The 12,181-nt window shown below is 39.3% G+C and overlaps 1 protein-coding gene and 1 long non-coding RNA gene across 2 annotated transcripts; one reads left to right on the top strand and one right to left on the bottom strand.

Annotated features, from left to right (window-relative positions):
* Positions 1–2,143: 2,143 nt before the first annotated feature.
* unc45b (unc-45 myosin chaperone B) lies at positions 2,144–11,989 on the top strand. Its single transcript, XM_034691463.1, has 20 exons — positions 2,144–2,188; positions 2,984–3,145; positions 3,254–3,290; positions 3,404–3,579; positions 4,149–4,238; positions 4,334–4,501; positions 4,697–4,862; positions 4,989–5,159; positions 5,275–5,446; positions 5,564–5,864; positions 6,075–6,169; positions 7,779–7,920; positions 8,002–8,142; positions 8,257–8,384; positions 8,775–8,841; positions 8,945–9,058; positions 9,208–9,323; positions 9,451–9,568; positions 9,661–9,816; positions 11,608–11,989. Exons 2-20 carry the CDS (start codon positions 2,984–2,986, stop codon positions 11,878–11,880), a joined length of 2,793 nt encoding a protein of 930 aa, XP_034547354.1. The 5' UTR covers positions 2,144–2,188; the 3' UTR covers positions 11,881–11,989.
* LOC117818527 lies at positions 4,857–10,159 on the bottom strand. Its single transcript, XR_004632374.1, has 2 exons — positions 10,088–10,159; positions 4,857–5,818 (listed from the first exon to the last, which is right to left on the bottom strand). It is a non-coding gene; the product is annotated as an uncharacterized LOC117818527 (long non-coding RNA).
* Positions 11,990–12,181: the final 192 nt, after the last annotated feature.

Below are 12,181 nucleotides of genomic sequence, written 5' to 3'. Positions count from 1 at the left end.
TGAGACTTAAATGAGAGATCTCATTAATGGCAAATTTTCTTCTCTTTTTTTTAATATATATTTTTGACCTTTTTGCCTTTATTTGACAGGACAGCTGAAGAGAGACAGGAAATGTGGGGAGTAGTGAGCGGGGGAAGACATGCAGGAAATGGTCGACCAGCCGGGAATCGAATCAGCAACCCCTGCGACGAGGACTGTAGCCTCTGTATATGGGGCGCTTAGACCGCTTGGCCACTGCATGGTGCCCCATCTTGTTATTATTGAAAAGAGTGTCCGCAAAAAACTGGACTGGAAAATCCAAGGTTGATATTTGCTTTGAACTGAAATACAGCATGTGTCATCTTAAAACCCCATTGTCATGTCATTCATAAATCAGTCATCTGATGTCAGGACATGAATGAATCTGACTCATTTAGTACAAGATTCTGAATGGAACCAATTAGTTCAAGGTGGTCTATGTTACAGACTATTTTCTCATCCTCAAATGATAAACATTTTTAAAATATCCTCAACATATATTGTGAAAGCAATGCTTTAAAATAATGTAAGAAAGAGCCTGAGCTGATCTTTTCATGAACATTTATAGTGCCCTGCAAAATTAAGATTTCAATGTAACTGTCCACAAACTTACAATTCTCATTAAAACATTTGAATCACTTGAAAGATCAGCTATTTAGATGTCAAATGATCTCTTCTTTGACTTCACAATATGGTCATTCCTTTACAAGTCTGTTTAGAACAAAACAACTTCACAAAGATTTAGTGTATTTGAGAGAAATCAGGTATGACAGACGATTTATAAAAAAATATGGGTCACAAAAGGGCTGACCAGATTTAGCCAGATTATTACAATTGAAGCGGTGGATTATTTTGGGCACTGGTGGCCTAGCGGTCTAAGCGCCCCACATACAGAGGTCTTTGGTTCGACTTCCGGCCACAACCATTTGCTGCATGTCTTCCCCCACTCTCTACTCCCCACATTTCCTGTCTTTTTAAGCTGTCCTATCAATAAAGGCGAAACTGACAAAAATATAACATTAAAACATAACAAGATAAATTACTTGTTACACAACTAGGAAATGAAACAGATGCATGAGGAGTTGCAGGGGGGTGGAAATGTGTAGAAAATAGTTTCACTATAGGTGCTCAGTGTGGGGATCCATTTCACACCTTTTCAAAAAGAACTGAGGCAGTTAAAAGCTGGTTGATGCTAAGACACTGTAGAAACATTATTCACAGAATGCTCCACGAGGGGACTTTCTGGAACTTCCAAATTTCAAATATGACAAATTCTCACAGCACATTGTGAAAGTCATACAAAACGTGTTAAACATGGTTAAGTAACCATTAAAAAAATTATTACCATGCAAGAAGTAGTTTGAAGAAGTGAGTAGAGAATTTCATATATTGTCTGTTAAGAACCACACAACTCTGTTCCAGGAAAAACCTGTCTGCATCTGATAATCTATCACTTATTGCCACCCACAACTTGGCATTATCCTAAATAAAACCATAAAAACATTGTTTCTTTTTATTTATTATGTGCCTTCATCTGCCCCTGCATGCATCGGTCAACAAGCACACTTACACCAATTTTGCACGTTCCTACCCATGACCAGAACCCTTACCATCACAACAAAGGGCCTGGCCCTAACTCAGGACTCTAGATCCTTCTCTTTCCAGAAGCTACCAGGTTCCTCTGTGATCCTACAGCTGTCAGCCCCCCACCCGTCTACAAACACCCACATTTTTCTGTACCCTCCTCCCACCACTTGGGCATCATTGCTGGTGAGTTCTCAGCTGTCTGTGCCCTAAATAGACCTTATCAGGAGCAGACCATCTTAAAGGGGGTCTCTCTTACAACATGTATTGAATGGAAAATATTTTTTTTTATTCAGAAAGATTTTGATAACTCAAAAACATTGGAAAGGTATTAGTTGCAACACAACACCTCTTAGTTTATCATAACTATAGGGGCAAAGTTTTTCTTTGAAGTTTTAGTGTGCTTGGTGTGAACCCCCTATGAATGAAGGATGGTGCGTCTAAGTTCTGCCCCACCACATTATAAATATAAATTGAGGTGTTAGTGGGGGAAGATTACATAAGACAGAGAGTTTGTGACAAACACGAGGGACTTGAGGAATCAGGCTGTCAACGTGGAGCAAGACCTACAACACACAATCCAAAGGTAGTGCACGGCTTCCACAAAGATCTGCTGTTTCTTTTTTTTCTTATGATGTGACTTTCAAATATACAGACAGCACTTTTGATAATAACACGGATAAGTGTGGATTGTACTTATCAGAGGAGCAGTAGGAGATGGTGTCTGTCCATTTGGACAGCAGCATTTGTTGCAAGGCCTCTACAGGGGTCTGAGGCCATGCCCAAATAAGGCTTGAGGGGGGGCATTTAGAGTTAGAGATAGCATGTGCATGGCCATTTGCTCTAGGAGACCCAGGTCAGCAAGACATTGACTAGCAACAATGGTAAGAATAAAAACTTTCAAACTGTAGTTTTAAATCATATCCTGTGTTGACAGACTAGTTATTATTCTGTAGGATGAATATGGAATACTGGGCTGTGCTGGTGGTAGTCTCATTGTTATCAGTTACTTGAATGTTCTTTTTTTTTAAAGAAAAAAAGAGTGAACGGTTTGGTAGATTTGTTTTTAATCTGTTGTTGATTTTATATGTTGTTTGTATCAAGTTATAGTTTAATTGATATTCGTTTAACTTGTTTTTTTAAACCCTGATTGTCTATTGTTATGCCTCTGTGTCAATCCATCTGTGATAAATTTTGTTTTGGCAACAAAAAATCTCCCAAAACATTCTACTGTGTTTGACACTGCATGTGACAGTAATCTTAATTATATTTTGTTGACTGATTACACTGAAATGGTTCCTTCAGTGTCACACACAAGAAGCTATGAAACACTTTATAGTCTGTTGATTTTATTTGCCGTAATAATTCCTTCTTCTACCAGATGGGAGACCCGGTCCAGTTAAAAGACGACGGAAACAAACACTTCCAAGCGGGAGAGATTGACAAAGCCATTGAATGCTATACTAAAGCCATCAGTGGTTGCAAGGACAAAAAAGTGCTTGCTGTCATATACAGGAACAGATCAGCATGCTACCTGAAAAAGGTAAGCAGTTTGGTAAAGCAGCACTAAAAAGCATTACTGAACTGAATATATTTGTCATTTCTTTGGGAAATCTGGAATTTTATTTCAATGTTTCTGTTGTTCTTTTAGGAAAGCTATGCAAATGCAGCATCTGACGCATCTAAAGGTAGAGCAATGAATATATAGTTAAGGCAAAGTTGCAAAGACACTAAAACCATTTGATAACATTACATCCACAAGCTCATGATGGTTATCTCTTTCTTTCTTTCTTTTGATAAGCAATCGATGTTGATGCAGCTGATATTAAAGCCTTGTACCGGCGTTGTCAAGCTCTGGAGAAGCTAGGTAAACTTGACATGGCTTTTAAGGATGTACAGAGATGTGCCACCATTGAACCGAAGAACAAGACTTTCCTGGAGACTCTACGCAGACTTGGAGCAGAAATTCAAGCCAAGGTCAGCATCATAACAATAAAAACAATAACAACACTAAGTAGCTCTTTCAGTGACAGACTTCTTCACCCGCAGTGTCTCATAGAGAGATACCACATGTCTTTTCTTCCTGCAGTGGTCAGACTATATAACCAATAATATATATATATATATATATATATATATATATATATATATATATATATATATATATATATATTGTAAGATATTCCTCTTTTGTAACTCTTTAATTTTATTTTTAATTTTAATTTCGATTGCTAATAACTTTTTAATAGTTGTTACTTTATAGGCTCTTGTTTGCTTTATATATTTCTTTTGCACTGTCTACTCTGTTACTGTGACACTTGAATTTCCCCATTGTGGGATGAGTAAAGGACTCTCTTATCTTACAGAGAACAAAACACCTACACACAGAAGTATAGTATAAAACTAAACAATGTTGCTCAATACATATTGGTGTTTCTGCATCTATTCAGTGTGTGATCAGTGACCACAAACCATGAAAAAGCTACTGTACGTAAATGATTGGGGCATGTCAGTAACAGGAAATGAATGTGTTTTTTCCCCCACAGCTCAAGACAACATTTTCGACCGATTCAAGGGTACAGAATATGTTCGACATTCTTCTTGATGAAGAAATGGACAAGGATAAAAAGGAAAAAGTGGGTCTACCGTCAAACAAAAGGCATGATGTGTACGAGTTCCTGTATGTCAAGAAGCCTTGTTTCACTTCCACATTCTGTCCTTTTATGTTTAGGCTGCAAACAACCTGATTGTGCTGTCTAGAGAGGATGCTGGAGCAGAGAGAATCTTCCAGAATAATGGCATGTCTTTGCTACTCACCATGATAGAGACAGGCAAACCAGAGATGATCTTGGCTGCCATTCGCACAATGTCAGGAATGTGCACAGGACACAAAGCTCGGGTGAGCATACACATAGAATTGAAGTCAAGACAAATTGAAAGTGAAATTGGTAATCAACGAGTTTATGGGAAACAGTCTGAGAGACAGATAAATTTATAGTCTTTTCTGAAAAATATAATGTCTTTTTATTTTTGTGTGATTTATTTTTTAATCAAAAGTGCAAATTTAAAATGTCTTTTCACTGTTTTCAAACAGGCAATGGCCATAATTAACATGGTGGGTGTTGATAAGATGTGCAGCATCATGGCTGTTGACAATGAAGAGATTTCACTGGCAGCCTGCAACCTATTCCAGTGTGTCAATGACTCCCTCACTGGTGGAGATAAAAGAGAATATGGGAAAGAAGAGGCTCTGGTTTTGGGTGAGAAACAATTTTAATCCAAACATTAAAAAAATAATAAAACAGAAATGGTTGTAGCTGCACAGCTGTAGGAATTTTTTCACAGCATTGCTGAATTTAATCATCTTGTAATTTTCCCCTTTGCAGATGCATCCAAAGACCTGAAAACTATTCTTCTATCCCTGCTGGAGATGGTCGCCAGTAAGAAGGTGTCTGGTCATGGCAGAGACCAGGCTCTAAACCTATTGAGCAAAAATGTACCTCGCAAAAACAAGAAAGAGCAAGACCACTCCAGGACGCTCTTCACTATTGACAATGGTGAGCTAGAAAGTTTCGGCTCACTTTATTGACTGGAGTTGCAGTCTGATGTTGCATAATCCCAGACTCCCTGACATGAGATATCTATTCATGCTTATTTGTGATTGTTTACCAGGTCTGAAGAAGATCCTCAAGGTGTGTGGTCAGGTGACTGAACTGCCAGACCAGCTGCCTTTAACAGAAAACACACAGCTGATTGCCAGTGTGCTTCTCACCAAGCTCTATGACGACCTTAAATGTGACCCTGAGAGAGACAACTTCAGAGACATTTGTGATGCATATATCAAGTAAGCTAAGGTCAAAAAAAACATTTGAGTGCTGGCTAATAGAGCTGTGGTAAATGGAGACCCATACAACACGAGTTACATTTGGGTTTTTTTGTCTATTTTTTCTCCCTTCTGTAGATCCAAAATTGACCCTAACGACATGGACAAGACCATTCATGCTATCAATACCATCTCAGGACTCCTTCAGGGTCCCTTCGACGTGGGCAATGCTCTGATTGGACACCAAGGTATAATGGAAATGATGGTGGCATTGTGTGCCTCCGAACGTGAGGTTGACCAGATGGTTGCTGTGGAGGCTCTGATCCATTCCTCCACAAAGATGAGTCGAGCCAGCTTCATCATCACCAACGGTGTGTCCCTGCTCAAGGACATCTACAAGAAGACCAAGAATGAGAGGATTAAGATACGTGCGCTGGTGGTGAGTGTCCTCAGGGAAAAAAAATTGGAATAGATTGGAATTTTCATTTTCTTTATTTCTTTTGCCACAGCCTGCAAATAATAGAATCACACAATTTCAAACTCAGAAGTACAATACAGAAAGATCAGGAGTTACAGGAGTTAAATTATATTTCAAATTGACCAGGTTCTGTCTGTTCAAGTATGTGACACGTGTCCATGTCATTTTCAGGGTCTCTGTAAACTGGGTTCTGCTGGTGGTGATGATTACAGTTTAAGGCAGTTTGCTGAAGGCTCCACAGAGAAGCTCGCCAAGCAGTGCAGAAAGTGAGTAAAAAGACGTCAATCTGACAGTTTATTACCCATAATCAAGGAACACGGAGGGATGTTGAAACCTATCAAAAAAGTGGATACCAACAGCACGTTAGGCATGAGGGGATAAAAACTCTGATCTTTAGACACACTTAATGACTAAGTACTCGCTGTACAATCCGGCACATTTATAAAGGTTGCTTACGCACAAAACGGGGCCTGAAATTGGCGTATGCCAGTTTTCACGCCAAGTTTGTAATTTATAAAAAACAAACTTTACGTGAAAATGTGACTACCGGTAAGCAAACTCGGACCCAGGCGTACGTACATTTTAGAGGCAGGGGGAAATTGGCGACGCAGTTGGTGAGAGGGAGAACTGAAGTCAGATTATATTTTAATGCCTTTTACACATTTCATTCATTGAATAACAACATTAACAGACCCGCGTCACCATCATCACTAAAATCTGCATACTCTATGAGTGAATGTGTGTCTGTGGTGAGTCGTTTCCAATAAGCTGTCATTAAAAGATAAAAACATGTCTTAAAAGTTCATCAAAAATTTAATCAGTTTTGTCTCACCGTCACATTTCTCCAAATGGAACTCACGGGCCGTATCCTAACGTGTTCGTCGGGAGGTAAAACCAAAGTAACATTAGAAGACGTAAATCAGCCGCGGAGCAAAGTGACAGTCATGTTTTCAATGATTCTAACGCTGCGCAGAGTCACTGAGTGTCATTATACTTTTAATAAAGACTGCTGTACGACGCACTTGGAGCGCAGAGACACCGGCTGCCTCACACACTGATCTTCACACACATCTTCCTAACCTTCTCGTGTTTACTTTTTTAATGAGAAAAGTGTGGAGTTAAGCCATGATCGGTTCTCACAGTTATTATCTTACATATCATCATAATCAGTCAGAGCGCAGGCCAAGCTGCCCGTGATGAAACCAACACATTAAAACTTATATTCACAGATCAAACTTCTATCAGATATTATCAGAGAGGAGATATCTGAAGGATGTGAGCTCTCTGTAATGTGAAATAAAAGTGTGTGTCCTATAAACATGAAACACTGCAGTGAGACCGTGCGTAATGATGAATGATGGATGCTCTGGCACTGCTGACGGGTACATGAATGCTGACGCGACGTGGGGTCACTCGATATTTTTATTTCTATTTCTCTTATGTCCCTCCTGCTGTAAGAAACAAACAATAAGTGCTCTGTGACCTCCGCTTCATTCACGAGTACCACGGTTTGTGTGTCAGAAACTTTATTTTCTCCGTCTTCCTCTCCGTTGTTGCCGTGATTCACCGTGGGAACCTTTGATCCTCCGGCTCGTTTGTATGCATGTTCATTCATAAAGTGCTTTGCATTGACCGTATATGGTTGAATGTGGGCGTGAAAAGGGCGGAATAAGAGGCTGAACTACGTGTACATATCTCAAGGTGGTTTGTGATTTATAAACGGAACATTGCGTAAAGTTTGTGTGCGAACGGTTTTATAAATCAGAAATATTTTTGGCGCACTATAAAAAACATTTCAACAATTTCTTGCAGTCCTGCCACTTCATATCACACAATTGTACACTCGCTGATACAATTTTAATTTTTTACTTCTAGGTGGCTTTGTAATCCCCAGATTGATACCAAAACAAGAAACTGGGCTATAGAGGGTCTTGCTTATTTGACTAATGATGCTGATGTGAAAGATGACTTCGTTGAGGATGAGGCTGCCATGAAAGCTATGTTTGAACTGGCCAAGGTATGAGAAAAATCAACAGACAACAGAATAAATATAGTGTATCTGAGTGGACTTAAGGAATAACCTCTTTTTTCTTTTTAGTCTAGGGATAAGACAATCTTATATGCAGTATCTTGCACCCTGGTTAACTGCACCAATTGCTACGAAAAGAAAGACATCCTCCCTGAGCTGGTTCAGCTTGCCAAGTTCTCAAAGCAACATGTCCCTGAACAACATCCCAAGGTAAAGAGAAAAGAAAAGGAAAACAAAACTATTCTCTGACAGCAGATCAGAGTACCTACATTTATGTTAATATGAAATGACTGCATATGTACAAATGTTTTATACTTTGCTCAGGACAAGAAGGATTTTATTGAGAGGAGAGTGAAAAAGCTTCTGAAGGCTGGAGTCACATCAGCCCTTGCTGTCATGGTCAAAGCAGACAACTCCATCCTGACTGACCAGACAAAGGAGATGCTGTCAAGGTGGGAGGAGAAATTTTTATAGAAAAGTGAAGCCGAGTTGCCTGATGCACCATATATCATGTCACATACCTGAAGAGGGACCGTAGCAAAATCTGATCTATCAAAATGTTAAGTTATAACACAGCTCAGCTGTAGTTAAGCTTATACATGAGTGCCCTTTTTCTGTCATGCTATTCTCATTTTTATACAATGCATTTATGTAAAGGCTTGATTATACATTATTATTATTATTATCATTATTATTATTATACATTTTAAATGTTTCATTACAGAAAAGAGGCTATGCAAACTTAAGCACAAATAAATGCAAATAATATCATGATTATTGTCTTTTGAATTGCCAGAATTGCTCAGAAAAACAATTGTTTAACCTATTTGTTTTTTCTTAAGGGTTTTCTTGGCATTGTCAGAGGATCCAAAGGACAGGGGAATTATTGTTGCCCAAGGTGGGGGGAAGGTAAGTGACAAGTTTGGACAAACACCAACCTGACAAACTGGTTATTGCAAAAATGTTTAATTAATCATCCTCTCTAATGTAACACCACGTGTTTTGCCCTCAGGCTTTGATACCACTTGCCCTGGACGGCACAGAAGCTGGGAAGGTAAAGGCCTGTCACTGCCTTGCCAAGATTGCAGCTATTTCTAACCCTGAAATTGCCTTCCCGGGTGAGAGGGTAAGACAACATAAATGCATTGTTTATTTACATGCCAGTTCTTTTATATGTAATTGCAAGGAAAAGGTAAAGGAATCCCCTTGACTCAGCATTCTCCTTTTTAACTTTTGATATTGCCCATCTCTAATGTTTTACTTCTTGGTTTATAGGTGTATGAGGTGGTACGGCCTTTGATTAACCTCCTTCAAACAGATAGAGATGGAATTCAAAACTATGAAGCTCTGAAAGGCCTCACCAACCTCGCTGGTTTCAGTGAAAAACTAAGGTAATATTGTCACCATCACTGATGTGATGATAGTTAATAGTTAATAGCTAATTCCTCATTTCTTTGCAGTTTTCAGGTTTTTGATTATGATGCAAATTTCTGACCTTGAGCTTTATTCTTTTTGCAGGGTAAAGATTTTGAAAGAGAACGCCATACCAGAAATTGAGAACTACATGTTTGAGGATCATGACCAGATCAGACAGGCTGCCACTGAATGCATGTGCAACCTTGTTACATGTAAAGATGTAAGAACAGACAACCAGGCAACAGTCTCAAATACTGTCACTTTGTGTGCTCCCCCCAAAAAAGAGAAAATGTTAACAACTATGTTTCATAGGTCCAAGAACGCTACCTGGAAGATGGCAATGATAAGTTGAAGCTGCTAATTCTGCTGTGTGGCGAAGATGATGAAAAACTCCAGATAGCTGCAGCTGGAGCTCTGGCCATGCTCACTGCTGCTCAGAAGAAGCTCTGCAACAAGTTGACCATGGTGGTATGTACAACAGAATATGAATTATTGTGTAAAAATCACATTGTTTCAGAAACATGTGTTCCGGGGCGCTGTTGGCCTAGCAGTCTAAGCGCCCCACACACAGAGGCTACAGTCCTCATCGCAGAGGTCGCTGGTTCGACTCCCGGCTGTGAGCATTTGCTGCATGTCTTCCCCCACTCTCTACTCCTGTCATGACTGTCACGATTGTAGGAAAATGGAGGACCCAAAATGCAGATACAAACAAATAAAGAATTTATTAACAAAAACTTACTGCAAACAAGGCAAACACTGGAGACACTGGCACAGGGAAACAAGAGGTACATGCAGGACGGTTTGATGTACAATGATCTGACAAGAGACAGGGGAAACAGGAACTAAATACACAGAGTAATTAACACAGGTGTGGAGCACAGGACACAGGTGAAACTGATGAGGGTAATCAACAAGGAGGGAAACACAAGGGCAGAAAGTAACTAACCTGGAAACACAGAGGATTCAGAACAACAAAACAGAGTACACAAGACAAGACTAAGAAACACCAGAAAGTACAAAAAGTGACATGGACCACAGAACACACAAGGGACACATAGGATAACTGATACCTAATAAACAGGAAAAACCAAGGCATGAAATACAAGCAAAAAACTAGACTGATCATCAACTCATGACAACTCCCCACATTTCCTGTCTCTCTTCAGCTTTATTATCACAAACAAAGGGAGAAAAAAAAAAGCCTCCAAACATGTGTTCCCAACTATGAAAAGGTATTGGTTAGCCATCTGACCCTGTTAAAACATTTCAACATTAGATCTGGGTGATCAGATCACAACTGGTAAGATGATGGTGGTTTAGCTTAAACAACCTGACAGCTACCACAGGTGCAAGTAATTTCGATGAATCTAACACAACGTGTATGTAAAGACCTGAAAGCCTTTTTAACCTCATACCACACTACAGGTCAATTAATCTATTGTTTCCATATAAATTTAGGAATTTTAAGTCTTAACAAAGGAGTCATGTATGGATAGCTTTAGATCTGATGTCACAGAATTTAAAAAAAAGCCACTGCTGGGGCTCCAGTTTGGCCTAGTGGTTAAATTGCACGCCTAATGTACAGAAGCTATAATCCTCAAAGTGGGCAGCCCAGGTGGAATTCCGTCTTGCGGCCCTTTACTACATGTCATTCCCAACTCTTTCTCCCAGTTTTCAACTCTACCCATTTGTATGTATCAACAAAGGCATAGAAGTCCAAAAATAAGTTTGAAAAAGGTCACTGCTCCCCTACTGGTTTTTCTATCTATACCATTTTAGTAAAACAGACTTTTGTTTCATATTGGATCACTTTACTGTGGTCTCCAAAACAACTTAATGTTTCTGGTTTAAACAAAGATTTATGATGCTGTAAATCATTACAGCTTCAATGATTTAGCCTGTTACTCAAGGAAAATTATTACTACTCTCCTCTTTCAGCAAAATGCACATCTCTCCTAAACTTAACACTCCAGTTTAGGATATATGCTCCCTTTTGCACATTTGTCAACTTTAAGCTCATGTTGACATTTCCCTGGTGACATCAGTCTGACATAATCTGCTGATTGAATCTTAAACATGACAAAACTTCCCAGACATTCTGTGTGCAAAAGGCGGAGTAACTTTCTGTGACTATGACAGTAATTCTCCTTACTCACGTAAAAACAACAGGGATTACCTCTGGGATTTTTAACCGATCCTGGGGATCTCCTTAAGTCTTCATCTACAATCTTTGTCACTGACTGACACTGTTCTCAACAGACGACCCAGTGGATGGAAATCCTGCAGAGGTTGTGCCTGCACGACAACCCTTGGATACAGCACCGTGGCCTGGTAATTGTCTTCAACATGCTCAACTCAGACGACAGTGAGCTGTCCAAAAAGCTGATCGAGAGTGAGATGCTGGAAATCCTCTCTGTGATCGGCAAGGCTGACGATAATCCCAAGAGGCAGGATGCCATCGATGCGGCACGTGTGTGCCTTGTCAAAGCTATGGAACTTGGTCTCATCAAACCTTTCTCCAGCCCTTCCTAAAATGCTGTTATAAAAATAACAATTGGACACACTTCTTTATTTTCTCTGTTATATACAGACTTCTTTTCTAAAGTTTTTTCACTTCAGAGATATTAAAGGTTTAAACACCCTGGCTTCAATTCAGAAATGATAACCTCTCCTCCTAAACACTCGCATAATACAGAGTAACACAATTTTTTATTTATGTTTTTGCTGAATCAAACTGTGAATGAATATTTTAGACATTTGTGTTTGCTTGTTTAAACTGGGCTTCACTGTGACCAGTTAAATGAAAAGCCAAAATATATTATACAAACAACAC

The sequence above is a fragment of the Notolabrus celidotus genome, chromosome 9 (assembly GCF_009762535.1).
Source record: "Notolabrus celidotus isolate fNotCel1 chromosome 9, fNotCel1.pri, whole genome shotgun sequence".
NCBI lineage: Eukaryota > Metazoa > Chordata > Actinopteri > Labriformes > Labridae > Notolabrus > Notolabrus celidotus.
This window is presented reverse-complemented; position numbering and strand designations above follow the sequence as displayed.

Coding starts and splice junctions, on each gene's coding strand:
- unc45b (XM_034691463.1), top strand. CDS start 2,984: ATGGGAGACCCGGTCCAGTTAAAAGACGACGGAAACAAACACTTCCAA. Junction 4,502..4,696: donor GCACAGGACACAAAGCTCGG/GTGAGCATACAC, acceptor GTTTTCAAACAG/GCAATGGCCATAATTAACAT. Junction 8,143..8,256: donor TCCCTGAACAACATCCCAAG/GTAAAGAGAAAA, acceptor TACTTTGCTCAG/GACAAGAAGGATTTTATTGA.